At 49.9% G+C, this 17,612-nt stretch overlaps 1 protein-coding gene across 7 annotated transcripts in view; it reads left to right on the top strand.

The window, feature by feature from the left end:
* The window catches only part of TTLL4 (tubulin tyrosine ligase like 4), a 25,960-nt gene extending 8,348 nt beyond the window's left edge, over nucleotides 1-17,612 (top strand). For 3 of the 7 annotated variants that reach the window (XM_032114306.1, XM_032114308.1, XM_032114305.1), the window contains 17 exons: nucleotides 529-638; nucleotides 1,067-1,130; nucleotides 3,072-3,196; nucleotides 3,590-3,700; nucleotides 4,602-4,678; nucleotides 5,322-5,516; nucleotides 5,600-5,682; nucleotides 6,775-6,903; nucleotides 7,524-7,646; nucleotides 9,143-9,241; nucleotides 9,796-9,930; nucleotides 10,666-10,803; nucleotides 12,628-12,730; nucleotides 13,283-13,493; nucleotides 15,728-15,798; nucleotides 16,389-16,471; nucleotides 17,271-17,612. In XM_032114306.1, coding sequence (XP_031970197.1) covers nucleotides 529-638; nucleotides 1,067-1,130; nucleotides 3,072-3,196; nucleotides 3,590-3,700; nucleotides 4,602-4,678; nucleotides 5,322-5,516; nucleotides 5,600-5,682; nucleotides 6,775-6,903; nucleotides 7,524-7,646; nucleotides 9,143-9,241; nucleotides 9,796-9,930; nucleotides 10,666-10,803; nucleotides 12,628-12,730; nucleotides 13,283-13,493; nucleotides 15,728-15,798; nucleotides 16,389-16,471; nucleotides 17,271-17,412 — 1,999 coding nt within the window. In that variant the 3' untranslated portion in view covers nucleotides 17,413-17,612. Of the gene's footprint in view, nucleotides 1-528; nucleotides 639-1,066; nucleotides 1,131-3,071; nucleotides 3,197-3,589; nucleotides 3,701-4,601; nucleotides 4,679-5,321; nucleotides 5,517-5,599; nucleotides 5,683-6,774; nucleotides 6,904-7,523; nucleotides 7,647-9,142; nucleotides 9,242-9,795; nucleotides 9,931-10,665; nucleotides 10,804-12,627; nucleotides 12,731-13,282; nucleotides 13,494-15,727; nucleotides 15,815-16,388; nucleotides 16,472-16,781; nucleotides 16,958-17,270 lie in introns of all 7 variants that reach the window. The other 4 variants (XR_004241238.1, XR_004241239.1, XM_032114310.1 and 1 more) reach the window with 4 other exon arrangements.

Below are 17,612 nucleotides of genomic sequence, written 5' to 3'. Positions count from 1 at the left end.
GCTGCATCCTGGTGGGTGGGTTGCCTTCCTGCAATCCCCAGCTTGACGCAGGCACTCAGGATGGCTCTAAGGCATTCCACCTTTGCCTTCAACCACAGCATGGAATTGCTGTGTGGGATTTCTAGTTTGTTCTCCTCAGTCAGGGGGCCCTGCCTGCAGTGGTAAGCTTTGCACATGTGTTGAATGAAGCCTGCTGTTGAGCCAGGCCTTCCTAGTCAGAGACATGGGTTCATAAAAGACCACAGCTAATAGAGGATAGGGAGGGTGTGAGGATGTGGAACTCCTGCTCTCCTGCTGGGAGAAGGGTGCCCTTGTTCCTCTTCTTTCTAGCTGTTCTGGAACACGTTCCTTGTCAGCATGGTCTGGGGCCTCTCCATCTTGCTAGCTTGGGGTGAGTGCTCTCAGCACTGGAGAGGACAGTGCCCTCATTCCCCTGCCCACATTATCTCATGCTGCCTCATGGGCTACTGGGTTTTTGGCCCCAGAAACCATGTGGCGTTCCTTTTGATGTGATGTCCTTTGTCCCAGTGCTACTGCTGAGAAGTCACTGCTGGAGCCGAGCCATCCCCATGATGAAGCAGAGGAAGAACTTCCTGATGGCCTGGATGAGAGCTGCAGTCAAGAGGAGTATGAGGACAGTGAGTGCTGGTTCCCCAGGGAAGGCTGTGCTCCATGCCTCAATGTGGGGAGTGCAGGAGCTGTCTGGGAGCTGGGGGTGAGCAGAGCTGCCCTCCTGTCTTACATTCATGCTGTCATTTCAGAATGTGCTGAACCCAAAAGTGCTGTAACAGCAAGGAGGAACTGAATCGGTTCCTTTGGGGAGCAAGCTAGGGCTCACCACTGTCCTTCTCCAGAACTTACCCATCTCCTCTCAGTGCAGGGCTGTCAGCTCTGCTCCCTTCCCTGTTTTTTATGACACCAGTTGGTGGGCAAAAGCCAGGATCCAAGGATTTGGGGCATTTGGAACGTTCTTTCCCCTGGAGCATTTGTTTTCTCTCTTCCCTCCCTAACTCTGTGTGCATTCACTCCTCATGGAGACAAAACTTGAATTTGTTCACTCCTGCAGGTGACTCGGATGCTTCCTCTGATGCTGATGAGTCATCCAGTGGCTCTGTGACTCCTGTATCCAGGTTAGTAGCTGTAAACAGTGCATTGAGCTTGGCATATTTGTGCAGACTTGTCCCAGGACCTGAGGGAATGGCCTGAAGTTGTGTCAAGGGAGGTTTAGACTGGCTGTTAGAAAAAGATTCTTCACCCAAAGGGTGGCTGAGCACTGGAACAGGCTTCTTTGGAAGTGGTCACAGCACCAAGCCTGACGGTTCGGAAAACATTTGGACAATGCTCTCAGGCACATGGTGTGATTCTTGGGCATGACCCTGTGCAGGGCAGGGAGTTGGACTCGATGATGCTTGTGGGTCCCTTCCAAATCAGCATATTCTGTGATTCCGTCATCTTTGCCCTCCATGGTGACAGAGGAGACGGTAGCATGTGGGGTAAAGGACTGAAGGTAGGAACAGATGTCCCAGCCAAAGTGAGTTTTCTTGCTACCCTGCAGACTAGAACTACCTCTCTTGCTACAGGCAGCAGCCTGTAAAGTGCTAAGGGTGCATCTACTTCAGCAAAACAGGGGTCTTAATTTCACTGGCACTGCCAGTTGCTCAGTTAGGTTTACTGGATTAAATTGTACTCTTGCAAAGTCATTGCCTGGCAGATGAAGCAGAGTGGAGGTGTCCTGGGCCAGAGATTGCAAAAGCTCCTTGGAGTTTTGTGTCTCAGCATAGCATCCTAGAAACAAGTACTGAAGCCTGGGTTTTTCTGTAGCTTTTGGGAGAATCTTTTGGGAGGATTGGTCAGCCTGCGGTCATCTGAGCCCTTCCTTCCTGACTCTTGGCTGGCCTTCGTTGGACCTCTTTTTGCCCATCTAGCAGTGGGAGCTGGTCTTGCACCAGGGCTGCCTCAGGCTTTGTTGTCTGTCTGACAACTTGCTGCTTCCCATCGTGTCATCGCTAATCTGGGAGGCAAGCAAGGCTTTCTGAGCCTTAGGGTGCTACAGGGCTCTGGGTGTGCACATGTGGTTGTGAAAGTCCTGCTGAGATGATGCAAACTGGCCCAGCAGCTGTTTCTGGCAGGATGTGTCTGGTTGGCCTCTGGGGGCAGCAGTGCTTGGGCCAAATGCCTCTTGCAGCAAGGACAGAGGGATGTTGACCACTTCTTTGTGCAGGCTGTGTGTGGGCCTGGGCTTGAAACCTTTGCAGCTGTCTCCTGCCTTCAGTTTGTTGTGGACAAAACCAGTTTTGTGCCAGAGAATGTTAACCAATATAATCCTTTGCCAATTAACAAAGTTTTACTTATTGATTTCAGTACTGGAAAGGGAAAAAAACAACCAAGGACTTCAAGAAAACACCTCTTCTTCCCCTATCATGGTCTGCAACCCTTTTGCCACAGGCTACATTCAGTCCCTTCAGTGAGGCAAGGGGTGGCCTGTGAGATTGGGGATAATGTGTTGTAGTTCCTTTTCTTTCGCTGCTCTTTGTTCCTTAGTGGATTGCTCTGGTGTGGCTCCTTCCACTGGCTGCAGTGGCATATATTTCAGTATACGTTCATTGCAAACTCTACTTTTCACATTATCACAACTTTAATAGAAACATTACAAATTCTACCCCTCCTTCCAGGTATTGGGGCTTGCTGTGGTAAGGTGTACGTACAATTGGTAAAACTCCATCCCTCTTCCCTGCAACACAGCAAAATCATGAGGATTGCAATTAAATCATATGTATTATGATCTCCACCCCCTGTTCCCTTGGACAAGGTTACAGGGTTTGTCACATAAAAAACTCCACTCCTTGCCCCAGAAAATCACAAACCCCAGCGTGGTTACTTGGCATGTGCATTCATTGCAGGCTCACCCCCTCATTGCTGCAGACCGAGTTACTGACCTTAGTGCCCATTGCTTGCACCACATTGCAACAATGGTGCAAATTCCTGATACCCAGATTAAGGCTCCTTCCAGCTTCCCCCTTCCTTTGTTACTTTTCACTTTTAGCCTGCTGCTACTGCTTCATCTTTCCTAGGAATTGCATCGAGTGCCTGGCTGAGCCTGCTGAGGCTCAAGACAAAGTGCTCAAACCAGCTCTTGTCTGCAGTTTATTCCCTAATGTGCCTCCAACTATCTACTTCAGTACTCGGGATGAGACAGGTGAGCCAGGGTCTGTTGTCGCATAGGGTGAGAGTGGCAAGCCCGTTATTAGGGAGTAAGTGGTGCCAGCACACAGCCTGGAGCAGGCTGGCAGTGGCTGCCCTTAACCCTTCCCATGAGGAGACCCAGCACTACTGTGAGATCCAAATGACTGGAGTAAACTGTGCTGCTTCCATTGTCTGGAGCATGACTCAGGCTGCCTCTAAATGTTCCAGTGTCCTGGATCTTCCCCATCTGTGCAGTCTTCTGCTCCATGATGGTTCTGGAATGGGGGCTACACACCCTTGTCTACAGGCCTGGTCCGTGTGTGGCAAACTATAAGAATTTTGCAGCTGTAGGAAATCCAAGTATTGTGTTTGTTTTCCTTCAGTCTTTAACTTTTTGCCTTCCTAGTGGAAAAGCTACCTTGGGAGCAGAGGAAGCTGCTGCGATGGAAAATGTGCAGAGTCACGCCTAACATAGTGAAGCAAACCATTGGCAGGTCCCACTTCAGAGTTAGCAAAAGTAAGTTGGGGGAGGCAACATTGCATCCTTCCTTGTCTCCAGCCCATGGGCACAAGAAGGCAGAGTGCTTGTGAAGAACAAAGCAGAAGCAATACAGGCTGGGCACTGCAGGATATTGGGTTCACATTTTTGCCTGTCTGACCTGTAGTATTCAAGGTCAGGGCCTGATCTGCCTCTTGGCTTGTCCCTGGCAGAGACCACAAGAACTTGCTCCTGGGCTGTCAGGAGCTGATGCAGGTGTGAAGCAGTTTTGTTCTGGCTTGCCACTCTGAGGAAGCTGGTCCTTATCTACTGCCAGGCCCAGCACTGCTGCTCCTTGTCCCCATGTCCTGAGGAGGAAGTCATCTTCTCCGACCATAGCCAGAATTCTCAGGGCTGGGACTCTTGTCACTGAAGATATGTGTGGGAGAAGTGCTGAGCATTTGCAGCTGTGATCCATACTCTGGAATGTTATCTCCTGGAAGTATTTATGGGACTCCTGCATGTATCAGTAGACCTCTGCACAGACTATTTTAGGGGTATAATGAGACATGGAGGGCAGAGGAAGTCCTAAGAAGTTTTGACATCCTACATGTCCCTCTGCAGTGCAGCATTCATTAGCCAACTGCTTCATTTGCCAGCTATAAAGCAGAGAAGTCATGATGCTGGGGAATTAAAGGCATTCCTTTGACCTTGTGCCTCTTCAGGTCCTTGCAATGGTATATTTGCAAGGATATCACCCACTTGGTTTACTGGATGCCACTCACAGCCCTTGCTTCGGCAGCTTTGCAGTAGCGAGTATGAGTGCTGTACAGCATCCTTGGCACACTTCTGCTAGCCCAAGGAGATGGGGTGCTGTGGGTTGAGAGGGCATTATGGGTGGCAGGGTACTCGGTCACTGACTTTTCTGTTTTTTCTGCAGAAAGCAATGACTGGCTGGGTTGCTGGGGCCACCACATGAAATCCCCCGGCTTCAAAGCCATCAAGGAACACCAAAAGGTAGGGGATGTTTTGAGCTGACCTCCTTCATGTGCATGGAGAGTGTGTTGGAAGCAATTTGGGTGCCCCTCTCCTCAGGGCCAGGTGTTAGCTGTGCAGGCTGTCCCTGCAGTATCCCTTCCAGAACTGGGAGAGGAGTCCAAGAGACAGGCATAGCTGGATGAGTATCTCTGCTATGAGGATGGTTCTTGTACAGACTGAGGCTGTGGCCAAATTGTGGGGGTTTTTGTGAGCTTCCTCTAAATTCAGTTGTTGCTGCTTAACGCAGCCCTTCTTCTGGCAGAACTGAGGGGTAGGGACAGTGCCCTTCCTGCCAGTGCAGCAAAGGGCATGTACCTTACTCAGATCACAGAACAGTCAGGTGTGGCTCATGGCTTGAGGAACCTGCAAGGGACCAAAGGCTTGGTATCTGTAACAAGTACATGCCTGTTCTGGAGAGCTGTGATGCTCTAAACTATGTGGTTTGTCCCTGCAAACTTCAGGAGTAGGTGGAATCAGTTTGAGTGCAATCTTGAGAGGGGAACAAAGAGTGTCACTCTGCACTGTATTAAAAAAGGATGTATCCTCTGCCCAGGGAGCAGGAAGGGGTGGACAAGGAGTTGGGGAAGCAGAGAGATCTCATAGCATCTGTGTTCCTTTCTAGCTAAACCACTTCCCTGGTTCATTTCAAATTGGAAGGAAGGACCGTCTGTGGCGCAACCTGTTGAAGATGCAGGCTCGCTGTGGGAAAAAGGAGTTTAATTTCTTCCCTCAATCCTTCATCCTGCCCCAGGACATCAAATTACTCAGGAAAGCATGGGAGGAGGGAGCTAGCCGACAGAAATGGATTGTGAAACCAGTAAGTGTAAAGCAGACCTCAATCCTCTGTCTTCTTGTAGGTGTGGGGAGATAATCTGATCCTTTCTTGTTTGTGTTTTGCAGCCAGCATCAGCAAGAGGCATTGGTATTCAGGTCATCCACAAATGGAGCCAGCTACCCAAAAGGAGACCACTGCTAGTACAGAGGTGTGTGAATATAAAACCAAGGTTGACACACAGCTTGAGACCTCTTAGTGTCTTGTATCTCTGGCCAGTTCTGGGCCCCTGCTGCTCTGTGGCAAAGCAGAAGTACCTGATTTGCATCTGGAGACTTCTCTGTAGACTGTCTGGGTGTCCTGCTGCTGAAAGTTTGGCTCTGTCAGCTGCAGCTGGGCTTACTGGATTGCTGCTGTCTCTGCATATATATATTTGAGGTCTCAGACACAATTGGTTTCATGAGCTTTTTGGAGCTTCTGTCTGGCAGGTGAACAGCTTCAGCTCTGCTGTGATCCAGCTCCCACTGCTCCGTACTCTGGGATTTGGCATGTTTGGAGACAAACCTTATCCAATTCACACAAGCAGAGTGGGAAGAGAAGCCCCAGGGAAGAGGTGGCAGTTGTCAAAGATTTGTTCTTATGCAAGTTAGAATGGTTCAGTAAGAGCCTCAGTGCGTGTAGATGATAGCCAAAGGATTTTCTTGAAATAACAAGAGTTCTCAATCTCCTTCCCCTTCTGCAGAAAAGTGGAATAGTTCATTTTGGTTTGAGGTTGCTTTCTGGGAAGATTCTTGTGAGGGCAGGAAAACTGCAGTGTTTGGCAGACAGGGAACTGCTGTGTTTGCTTGTTTGTTCTCCCTGTCCACTTTCCGTGCAAAGAGATAAACTTCCCTATGGAAAATCATGAACTTCTGGGATGAATAATCAAATGGTTTGAATTAAAATATCCAACTGTTTCTGCTCACTGTACAAAACCATCTGTGGTGTACTGCATGTTTTAGATGTTCTTGAAAGTTGAGATCAGTGTTGTGGGTGTGGAAAAGCTACTGTGCCTTAGAACTGAAAAACATCTCTTCAAAATGGAACCGAGCAGAAGGAAACATTGTTTATGTGCTGCAGGAACTCCTCGTGAATGGGAGAGCTGCTCCTTCCCTCATTTTATCTGTGATGTGATTAACTTGGAAATACTGTCCAAAAAGGCTTCTGCATCAATCCCTCATTTTGCCAGGCCTTCTGAGTTGGGGGTTAGAGATGTTCCTGCATAAGGAAATCATAACCCTTATGTGCTTACTTCCCTCTGCAGATACCTGCACAAACCCTACCTCATTGGCGGGAAGAAGTTTGACCTGAGGCTCTATGTTTACGTCACTTGCTATGATCCCCTTAGGGTCTACCTGTTCAAGGATGGATTGGTTCGCTTTGCCAGCTGCAAGTAGGTTGTGCGGGAGAGCGGTGCTGGGGGCTGCCTTGGCCCTGAGGCATCTGTGGCTGTGATACCTGCTTTGGCCAGGGCAGGAGGGAGTCATCCCCTATAAGGGTGATGCTTAAAGCTGTATCTTGCTTGCTTAAGAAGCAGCATGGAAACACACGGGGTCGCTGCAGGTGACTTTTGAAAGGGAATGTGAGATGATGCTGCCTACCTCCAACCTTCCCAATGAAAGATCAGCTCAGTGTGAAGCAGTTCTTGAAATACATTGTGCTTCATTCTGCTTAAAAGCTGGCACACCAGAAACTGAGATGTTTCTTCCAGTTTTTATTGTATTGCCTCAGGCTGCTGCAGTTCCATCAGGGCTTCCGCTCATTGATGCTCTGGCTTTTATTTCTTGAGGACATGCTGTGAGGGTGGGATTGCATTCCGCTGTCCCAAGGCAGCCTGTTCTGTCCCATGATTTGTTCCATTAGCTCTGAGCCTGTGGGGACAGAGAGCTCCAGGCAGCAGGGCTGGTGAGTGGCTGAGAGTGGTCTGAGATGAGGAAAGAGTCTGCCTGCCTCATGGCCCTGGGGACAGCCACTTCAGTCTTGGACTGCTTGTGCTCCTCTTGCCTCCACCAGGTACTCTTCCTCAATGGACAGCCTCAGCAACAAGTTCATGCACTTGACCAACTACAGTGTGAATAAGAAAAACACAGAGTACAAGTCCAACTCGGATGAGACTGCTTGTCAGGGACACAAATGGTAGGTGCTGCTTTTAGGGTACAAGGTAGCTCTTTCTATTTAGTGTTAAGTCAGACTTTCTTCCGTATTCTTACCCAAAACTTGAACTTGCTTTCTGTAACATCAGCTCCCATTTGGGAAACTGAAAGAGCAGAGTGATTTTAGCATGAGTTAGTGTCAATGGAATCCAGATGGTCTCCTTGGCTTGTGACTCATCCTGTCCACTGCTGCTTGAGCTGTAGTTGCTGTTCATCCTGCCTATGTCTGTGCTGTTCCCTGCTTCCAACGCTGCACTCATCTCTGCTCATTCATCCCCTTCCCCTATGGTGGGGGTGATGGGATGTGGTTAAAGCAGAATCTGATTGGTTTTTGTTAGAAATTGAATGGGTGATGCTTAAATTGGCTAGATGGGAGTTTCTGCCCATCTCACTCTTGACTTCTCTGTGGAGGCAGAGAAGGGGACAGCCCTGGTTCAGAACTGTTAATTTATGTGCTACTTGGTGGGAATAGGAGCAGTGGTGCCATTTCTAAGCCCTTGGGAGGAGGGCTGCAATCTTGCAGGAGTTCCCATTCCTTGCCGTCCCATGGGTGAATGGATGCAAGCCCCAGGAACTTGTCTCTGATTCCATGGTGTGTTTGAACCCTTTTAAAAATAGTGCAGGATAGAGTTCTCAGTTCTCAGCCTGGGCAGGGCTGCTGCACTTCAAGGGGAATTGAAGAAGGTGTTTTGCTGTGGTCAGTTTGCTTAGACCTGGACTTGCTACACAGTGGTCTCTTCCTCCACTGGGACTTTTAGCAGGGTCTGCTGCTTCTCAGCAGTCATAATTGCGTGGGGGTGGGATTGTGTGGGTTTTCCATACTTGCATGCAGTCAAAGCTGGCTGCTCCTATGTTAAAGAAGTGTGGCTGTAATCCACTCCATCTTGTATGCAGGAAGCGTGACCTTTGGATTCCTGGCCGTTAGCCACATGGTCTCACTTGAGAAATATCTGAGCATCCTTGGCTCAGTGGCAGGGTAGCTTGCAGCACTCAGTGTGGTGTGGGAAACTCCTGTAAAAGCATAGATGCTCCCCCATACCATCTTGTTACCGTCATTTTTCAGAAATGTTTTTCATCCCTGAAGCCCCAGTGAAGTGGCTTTAGCTAAAACATTTTTGGGGTCTTGTTGGATTCCTGCTGAGCCGCTTTGCAGTGCTGCGGGGGAAGGCCTGCAGGAAGGGGAGGTTTGCTGAGGACCTGGAGGGGGAGGGAAGAGAAGATCTGGGCCTGACTTACCTAGCTCATGTGCTAATTTGGGACTGTTCTGAGAGAAGTCTATGACAGATTCATGTTCCTAGTAGCTTGGGCCTTCAAGACCAGGGGCCAGGCTGGGGAGAGCAGCAACCGGGAACTGAGAGGCTTGAGAATGTCAGGAGGATTGCCATGCTGGGGAACAGTGCTGTCAGGGTTCCCCTCTGTTGCTTTTGCCACCACCAGCAAGGGGCTACAGAGCTACCTCCTTTGCTTTCTTTCTCCCAGGGCACTCAAAGCTCTCTGGAGTTACCTGACCCAGAAGGGAGTTAACAGTGAGGCCATCTGGGAGAAGATTAAGGACATCGTTATCAAAACCATCATTGCGTGAGTCTTGGCACCCCTTGCTCTGTGTCTCTGTGAGGTGCACCCTGTCCCCTTTGACTGTCCTGTCCCTTCTCAGCCTGGTCCTTTTGCTCTTAATTGAAATGGTATCACTGCTGTTGGCTTCAGTATTTCTCTGTGGATCCTCCTTTCATCCTGTTACTTATGCTTCTGCTGCAGTAGCTGCAGTGGGTAAACAGACCTTACATTTCCCTGACCTGCCTGAAGGCCAAGAAGGTGCGGTGTACCCAGAATTGCCCAGCTTGCTGCCCTCTCCCCTGCTTTGCCTGGGAGCCTGAGAGAATGGTCCCTGGTGCAGGATGAATCCTGTATTTAGAGGTGGATGCTACCTGACAGAGCAGGGATGCTCAGGATGCAGTGCTGGATCCATATGTGATGAAGCCGCAGCAACTCACAGGCCCGTGTTGGTCCCTCAGCCCACCCGCTCCCGCAGCACGTGGCTGCATTATGCTTCCAGAACTGTCAGCATGTGCTGTGATCAGCCAGAGCTCTGCTGTCTGACTGTTGGAAACAAGCATTCTTTTCTTGGCTTGCAGTTCTGAGCCCTATGTGAACAGCCTGGTGAAGATGTACGTGCGCCGACCGTATTGTTGCCATGAGCTGTTTGGGTTTGATATCATGCTGGATGAAAACCTCAAGCCCTGGATCTTAGAAGTCAACATTTCCCCAAGGTAAAGCATATTCTGAGCCACAGCAGAGTGGATAATGGCCTTTCTTTTACTAAAAAGTGAGTTTGGCTTGTGATGTCCCCTGCAGCCTGTGCTGAAAGACCATGGGCTTTGAAGCTTCTCTCTCCAGATTGCAGGAACCAAAGCACTCCCTGTCTGTGAAAGCAACATTCATCTGCAGTTCAGAAAGCTTTGCTGGGCATGCTCCAGCTAGAGCCAGGGAAGAATATGTTAAAAAAGGAAGGCCAAGGAGGGATGTGTCTTGTACAGAACGGGTGATGGCAGAGATTTCTTTGCGTGGGCAGAAGCAATCAGCAGTTCCACTGCCTCGTGCACCATTCTTTGCTTCCTGACGGCACCCGGCCTTGTGGTGCCGGCTGTGCAGGCAGGGCTGGGAGCTGCAGTGTAACTGAGCATGGCCCCTCCTGTCTGCGAGAGTGGGTGGGCATGAGCTGTACACAGAGCCATGGTCCAACACAGGGCTCTGGGGATGGACTTATCTATTTCTAGCAAACCTGGGAAGAGATGGAAAAATTAACTATTTCTGATTGGAAGCCCCCCCTTCAAAGAGCTGTTGTCAGGATTTTTCTCTCAGTGTCTTACGGCTGGTTTGATGAGACAAGGGACAGGCTGGTGTTTGTATCTCAGTCAGTAATAACCCAGAGATTGCACTCGGGGCCATGGGGCTCAACACCTCTATTCTAGCACTCAGGCTGCTGTGATGTTTCTTCTCTGCAGCCTCCACTCCAACTCCCCACTGGATGTGAGCATCAAGGGCCAGATGATTCGGGACCTCCTCAACCTCGCTGGCTTTGTTTTGCCCAGCATGGACAGTGTGGCCTCACGGACACAGATAAGAAGTGGCTCTACCTGCAGGTCAGCCCCCTTCTCTGTCAGAGAAGCAGGCTTTTTTCTTGCGGGATTTCATCTTGGGGGCTGCTTGGAGCCCAGCAAATGCTGGCTTCTAGCTGTTGAGAGCCTGTGCTTGCTGGTGCTTCAGCTATGGGTCCAAAAAACTTGCCTCATTGCCTGAGTATCTGGTTCCTCTGGTCTCTTCAAGGCAGAAGGATTTATGCCCTCTCTGCGGGTCCATAGTTGGAAGTGAGGCCAATGTAATTTGTGCTTGCTCTGCAGTTAATCAAGTCGTTCTCTCTCGTCCTTCCCCTGCCAGAGCTAATACGATGCTAGGTCTCACTGCTTCTCTGTTTGCTTGGAGAACTGGCTGGCTCTGTTGGGGTTGGATCCACTTACCCTCTGACTTAACAGAACTGACATGCTGCTGCCTGGAGCAAGAGGAGCACCTGTTATTTTGCAAATGCTGGAGTTATCAGTTCTTTAGGCAGGACTGCAGGTGGCACATGCTGCCAGCCTATAGGTGGAGGTGTGCACAGTATTACTTTGCAGCTAACATGACTGTTTTGTGCAGAATGCTAATTCCTGGGTATGTGTCCAGCCAGGCCCCTAATCCTTCTGTGTTTCACTACAGCTAGGGCTTATCCTGGTTTCAAACCTAAAGGCTGAAAGGAAACCAGTCTGTTCCCTGCAGCAGAGTGGCTGCTGGCTGTATGTCACTGAAGGATCAGCTTGCTGGGTTAAGCACCAGCATGCAGTGATGTGTGGGCATGCCAAAACATGGGACTCTTGCCCTCTGAGTGCCCTGTGCCTTTAGTGGAGAAGCTTGGAACATGGGCCTGTTCCAGATGGGGTGCTCTCACCAGCTCGTCTGCGGTGCTTTGATCACACGCTGGTTTGCCACTTCCAGTGGAAGTGCTGAAGGGCAGGTGTCCTCAGAGGGACCTGCAGGGGATTAAGCGGATCCTTAACATGGTTCAGATGATGCATTACCAGATTTCTTGCATCCCGGGGCAAGCTTGTTTAACTGTATCTCCTGCCCTGGGAAGCATATGAAGGGGTTATCCACATGTGGGCAGAATTCCAGATCTGTATGTTACCCAAGCACCATGCAGCACACTCAAGGTTTTGCTCTTTCTGTTTGGATCTGCACACAACTAATAAATTTTGCAGCAGCAGAACAAAAAAGCTGTTGATAGATGGGTTAAAAGGTTTTCGACAAGTATCTCCCGGATTCTGGCGTCCGCAAATGGTTCAGTTGGTGCTTAGAATAGATGGTTGCTGGTCAGATAGTACAGAAGGCCAGGACTTCCCATGGCATGTGTCTGAATTTGTGTCCTGAGAGTATTTGGATATTGCCAGAGGAAGTTTTTGATCTAAGAGTTCTCTTCTTCCTTGTACAGTACCAGTACTGAGTACTTGTACCCCCATGCCTGTGCTTGCAGTTAGGAAGCTGTGTTCCAAGTGGGATGTACACACGAGATCCCACCAGGCTTCATGTGCTGTGAATCAGGTCATGGTGTATCTTTGACCCTCTTGCATCCTATGTGAGTGTGAGGTGATGGCTTATCTTTTGGGTGAAGGAACACTGAAATGCCTTAGTGAGGAGCTGGCAGAGCCCTCCCAGTTTCCCAGCCCACATCCTTCCTGGGTTCTGTGCTGATGCACAAGGCCGTGGATGCATCACTGATCTCAGAACTAGTGAAATCCTTGGAGAAAGTGTTCTCTCCTCCATGGCATTTTCATGAGGGTGTCATTACTCTCTCAGAAGTTGCTGGGAGCAGCTCTGCCATGACAGGACTTTGTCTTCTCCACTTAAATGCTCTATTGCCTCTCTTGTGTCCTCAGTCTGGGCAATGCTTTGAAGGAGAAGCCCAAGCCAGTATCTGAGCATTTCAGAGCAGAGAAGATGAAGAAGGCCTATTACTTGATGCAGAAGATACCTGACCAGGTACAAAACAACCTCCCCTGTTACTTGCACCATCATGCCAAGCCCATGTCCCAGCCAGTCCCACAAGTCTGTCCCTTGTCCGTTTTCAGATTGTGCTCTTCTCTGGGGTCAGCCAGATGATGGGGCGCACTTGGGCTCCAGTGGGTTACAAGACAGTTGGTCGGAAATAAATTGAGCTTGCTTAAGCCACTGTCTCACTGACTCATCTGTACATTAAAATAGGTGTGTGCTAAAGGGGCACATTACCCACCAGTCCCCAGAGTCTGAGCACTGCCTGTTCCTCCTTATGTATCTGTGCAGCTCTTAACAGCCTTTGCCAGCTGACCCCATGCAGGTTACTAGAGCCACTGGCCTTGTGTGCCTGCTGGCAGTGTGTTTAAGAGAGGCTGGGCTGCAGAATTGGGGTTCTCTTCAGTTCTGTGCAGTGTTGGTGTCACCACTGAACCTAGATTCCTTCAGTTTCCATGTGGCCTGTATCCCAAAGATCGCAGACACGTGGAGACCTCTGCTTGAGAGATGCTTTCCCTGACCTTGGGTTGCTTTTGTCTGCAGGATTTTTATTCTTCTGTCTTGGACATCCTGACTCCAGATGATGTTCGCATCCTGGTGGAGACAGAGGATGAGTATTCGCGACGTGGGCAGTTCGAGCGGGTGTTCCCCAGCCACATCTCTATGCGGTACCTGCGCTTCTTCGAGCAGCCTCGTTACTTTAACATCCTGGTGACCCAGTGGGAGCTCAAATACTACTTGAATAGACACAAAGGTAACTGGCCTCCTAAAGCCTGGCACAGCCACCTGACTCAGGCAGGCTGCCTGCCAGCAATCGTGGGAGACTTCTGAGCTATGCATGTTGAGGGGGAGCTGCCTGCCTGCATACTAACCCCTAGGAAATGTGTTACCTTCCTAGACTGCTTCAAATATCACAAAAAGCTTATTCTAATTTCATGGGAGCTGATGACTGTTGTGGTACACACAGCAGCAGCACTTCTAGGTGCCCTGGGCATGAAGCAGACTGAGATTTTGTCTTCAGCCTGTAGCTCTGGTTTCTTACTGTGTTCCTCTGCTCTCTTTTGAGGGAGAAACAGCTGGAGTTGCTGAGCTTTGCTCCTGACAGGTGATCTGTGAAGGAAAAATTGGGCCTATTCCCTGGTCTCCTGCAGCTTTCTAATTGAAGAAAAACAGCGTACAGATGGAAATTTTTCCTAAACACTAGAAATCTAGCTAACATTTCCATCCTTTCAGGACACAACTCTGTATTTTAATAAAAAAATTTCCCTTTAACAATGCATAGCTGCACTGGACCAATTCCTTCTCACCCAGGTTGTCTCTATCAGGGCAGCAGTGGAAGCTGTTTGGGAGAGAGAGTCAATGAAGTCTAGCATGAAGGGTTAGAGAAAATTAAAAGAGACTGGCTCAGGGCTTTCCATCCAATGTCTGGTCTAGATGGAGAGGTTTCTGGAGGAGCTGGCCCTCCACTGCAGTGACTGTATGTGTACTCCTCACCTGGCTATCAAGGAGAGAAAGAAGAAAAATGCTCTTGTCACTTTTCACTGGTGTTAAAGCAAATATCAAAGGGGTCAGTAACAATCTTTCACAGAGAGATGGTAACATCATAGCCTTCTCTGGCTGTGCTGTCAGCATGTGTCATCCTTTGCCTTGCTAGTATCTTTGTTGGATGATCTCCCATCAACTGGAAGAAAGATTCTGTCATCGTTCTCACTGAAGTGCTGCCCTGAACTTTGCCGCTCAGGCAAGGGTCCTGGTTCAGTGCTCCAGCTTCCCCAAAGAAGCCAAGAGAGTAGATTTGCTCTATCCTATCCTTGCTCTTTAGCTCTGATTGGAACCCATCCTCCCCCTGTCCCCTTCCTGTTCCCCTGTATTCCATGCAGCACTCATCTTTCCCTAGCCAGCAAGATGCAAAGCCCAGGCTGGTGCACAGACCCAGGACAAGGCATCCAAGCTGCCCTGCTCCCCTCAGCCCCCAGTGTGTAGGGGTTTTTTTTTACAAGGTTCTGGGACTTGCAGAAAGACCACCAAGGAACAGGCCTTGGACAGCAAGGATTTCTCCTGGTATCCTATAATCTCAGCTGGACAGCATCAAGTTCCTAGCCATTGCTCTTCTGGTTTTTAATTCTCAAGCCACCCTAGCCTTCTGCTATGATCCTAAGGCTCTTAAATAAGAAAACAGGATGGAAGTAGTCCTGGATTTCTCAGTATTTCTGGGTTGGCCAAGAGCAGGGTGCTTGGCTGTAGTGGGGACAGCTAGCAGGAAGCTAGCTGGAGGATTAAGCTGGAGGAAGTGGAGCCTGTTCAGTGCAGTTGAACACATGGCTCTGCTTCAAGATGACCTTGCCATACTCTGGAGCACCACGTCTTGTGTGTGGTGAGAAGAATGGTCCCTTCCAGTCACACCAGCGATGAGATTGGCCTGTGCTAGTCTTGCACTCCCTCAGGGATGAAGTCTCAGCCCATGTCGAGCTCTGGATGAGGAGGGAGGAGATGATGCACTGGGATGCTGCAGCTGATCAGTGCTGTGCAAGGAGGAGGTTACCTGAGCTGCCCTCCTCTGGGAAAGGGGTTGATGACAGCAAAGCTGCTCTACATTTGCACTGTGGGAACTTTCACCTGTGCAGCCCAAATCAGGCGCTGCTGTTGGCAGGCACCGGGCTCAGGGGGACAGCCAATCTGGTCTAATTTGGCAAATCCTGTGTTGCCCCAGTTTCCCTGTTTCACTTAGCCTGCTGCAAGGAATGTCTTGGCTCCCTGGGAGGAAGGCAAGCACTGCAGCAGCCCACGCACTGATGTTTGCTCGTACAAAGGGTGAACGCCCTTGATTTACCCCGTGTTTGCTGGCGCTCAAGCACGTGTTCAAGTAGTTATTGCATAGCATGTTCTGCGTGGTCAGTGCAGCATATTTGCATGCCCTGAACTGGGAAGGCTTAACTCTCTGTAAACCTGACTGTTCGTTCTCACTTCCTGTTTTCTGTCACTTCCCAGGTCTGGAGCTACTGAAGAACTGGTGTGTCAAAGGGTACCACACTGGGGCAGGGACAGATTTGGCCCAGATGGTGCGTATAACTGTGGGTAAGGTAGGCAGAGATGTTTGTTTACCTGCACAGAGCTGGGTAGAGAGCCTGCTTGTTCTCCTTCCTCTGACTCCTGTCTTACCTGTTTGCCTTCTTCCCTCTTTGCCAAGGCCTCAAAGAGTGTGGAAAAACCCATGCTGCCCTATTTCCCACAAACATGAAATCATGAACAGTATATCAGATCTGCAAGTATTTTGCATCTGAATATCCTTGGGTGCACTGGGCACAGCCCTACATATTTGGCACTTGTCCTGCCCATTGTTCCCCTCTACAAGGGAGTCATCTCTCTCTGTCACTCCCGTGCCTTACAATAGAATGATCCTCTGAAAGAAACCTACTGTTTTGACCTCGAGATGCTCTACTCCCACTTTCAGCAGAGGGATTCATTAGGCAGAGAGCAAAGATTGCTCTGTTTGCTATTCTGGGAACAGTCTGGTGGCAGTGACAATGCACAGCAGTGAGGCAGCTCTAGCTGAAGATCTCTAGGGCAGTCTGTGGCAAAGCACAGCAGGCTTGAGGGATTTTTGCCACGACTTAAATAGTCATTCTGTTGTCTTTCTCTCCTCCCACAGTGGTCATTGTCAAAGTCATTCTTCCTCCAGACGAGTAGCATTCAATCGAACAGCTTCAGCAAACTGGAACTGGGCAGACTGGGGTGAGTTTGCACTGGCTGTGATGTTCATGGTGTTCATAGCGTGGCTTTAGGACTGGTGTCCTGGTAGAGAACTGGTGGCCCAGAAACACAGTTTTATTTAAGGGGAGAGAAGCAGGTTGGTTTGCAGGCTCTGAAGCCTCTGCTCTCTGGAGAGCCAACAGATGGGGCTGGCATGATGTCTGTGCAACTGGGCATGTCTCCTTGGCACTGTACACCCAGCTTGGATGGGAATGAAGCTCCGAACAGCCAGATCAGGTGATGTTTGGAGCTGTCATGATCAGAACATGCTGACAAGATATTCCCCACATAGGAACCTGTATCACTTCTGTGGGCACTGATGTGGTTAACAGTGAGCAGAGGCTCTCAGCTGCAGCACTGACTGGGGAAACAGTGAGGCCTCCAGGTCTATTGAAGCTCCCAGCTTCCCCGAGCAAAGCTGGGCTGCTGACAGCTTCCTGCAGACTTGGAGGACTGGAGTTTGTTTAGGTGAGCCAAAGTGAAGGGGAGGCACATCCCTGGTCTCTAGTGCTAAGGGGAAAGGACATCTCTGTTCCTGTGCTGAGGCCAGGGTGGAGCTGGGTTTACACACAGACAGGGAGATGAAGCTGTGACCCTGAAGTCACACTGATATTGGGATACCAGTTGGGGTGAGTGGTGCTGCCTGGGATGGGAGATGCAGTAGATGAGCCTGGCAGCCCTATCTCCATGTGTCATGATTCGGCAGATGATTATTGCACCATGGTCCTTTTGGTCCTTTCTCATTGTCCCTAAGAAGCTCAGGGTCTCCTTTTTTCTGTAGCACATGCCTCTCTTCAGCTGGTGAGGATCTCACGAGATGCCTGGAGCCCAGCCCTACTCAGAGCTTACCTCTCAACAAGTGCACTGGTGGAGCCGACCAGAGACCTGCTGGCTGCCTCTCTGACACCACCCTGGTGATGTGACCAAGCAGCCACCGTCCCTCCCTGGGGACGCATCAACCTACCTCAAAGGAAGAGACAGGAGCTAGCTCTGTAGAGCAAGGCTGTGGGAGCTCCTCACACTGCACACTTGCTTGTGGGGCTGGTTGTAGAGAGGGATGTTTTCCTGGGCAAAGAGACCTGTGTGACTTCAGTTTCTAAAACAAGTGGAAAAACAAGAGGAA

This window comes from Corvus moneduloides, chromosome 7 (assembly GCF_009650955.1).
Source record: "Corvus moneduloides isolate bCorMon1 chromosome 7, bCorMon1.pri, whole genome shotgun sequence".
Lineage (NCBI taxonomy): Eukaryota > Metazoa > Chordata > Aves > Passeriformes > Corvidae > Corvus > Corvus moneduloides.
Note: the sequence above shows the minus strand (reverse complement) of the source record. Positions and strands in the feature narration are given on the sequence as shown.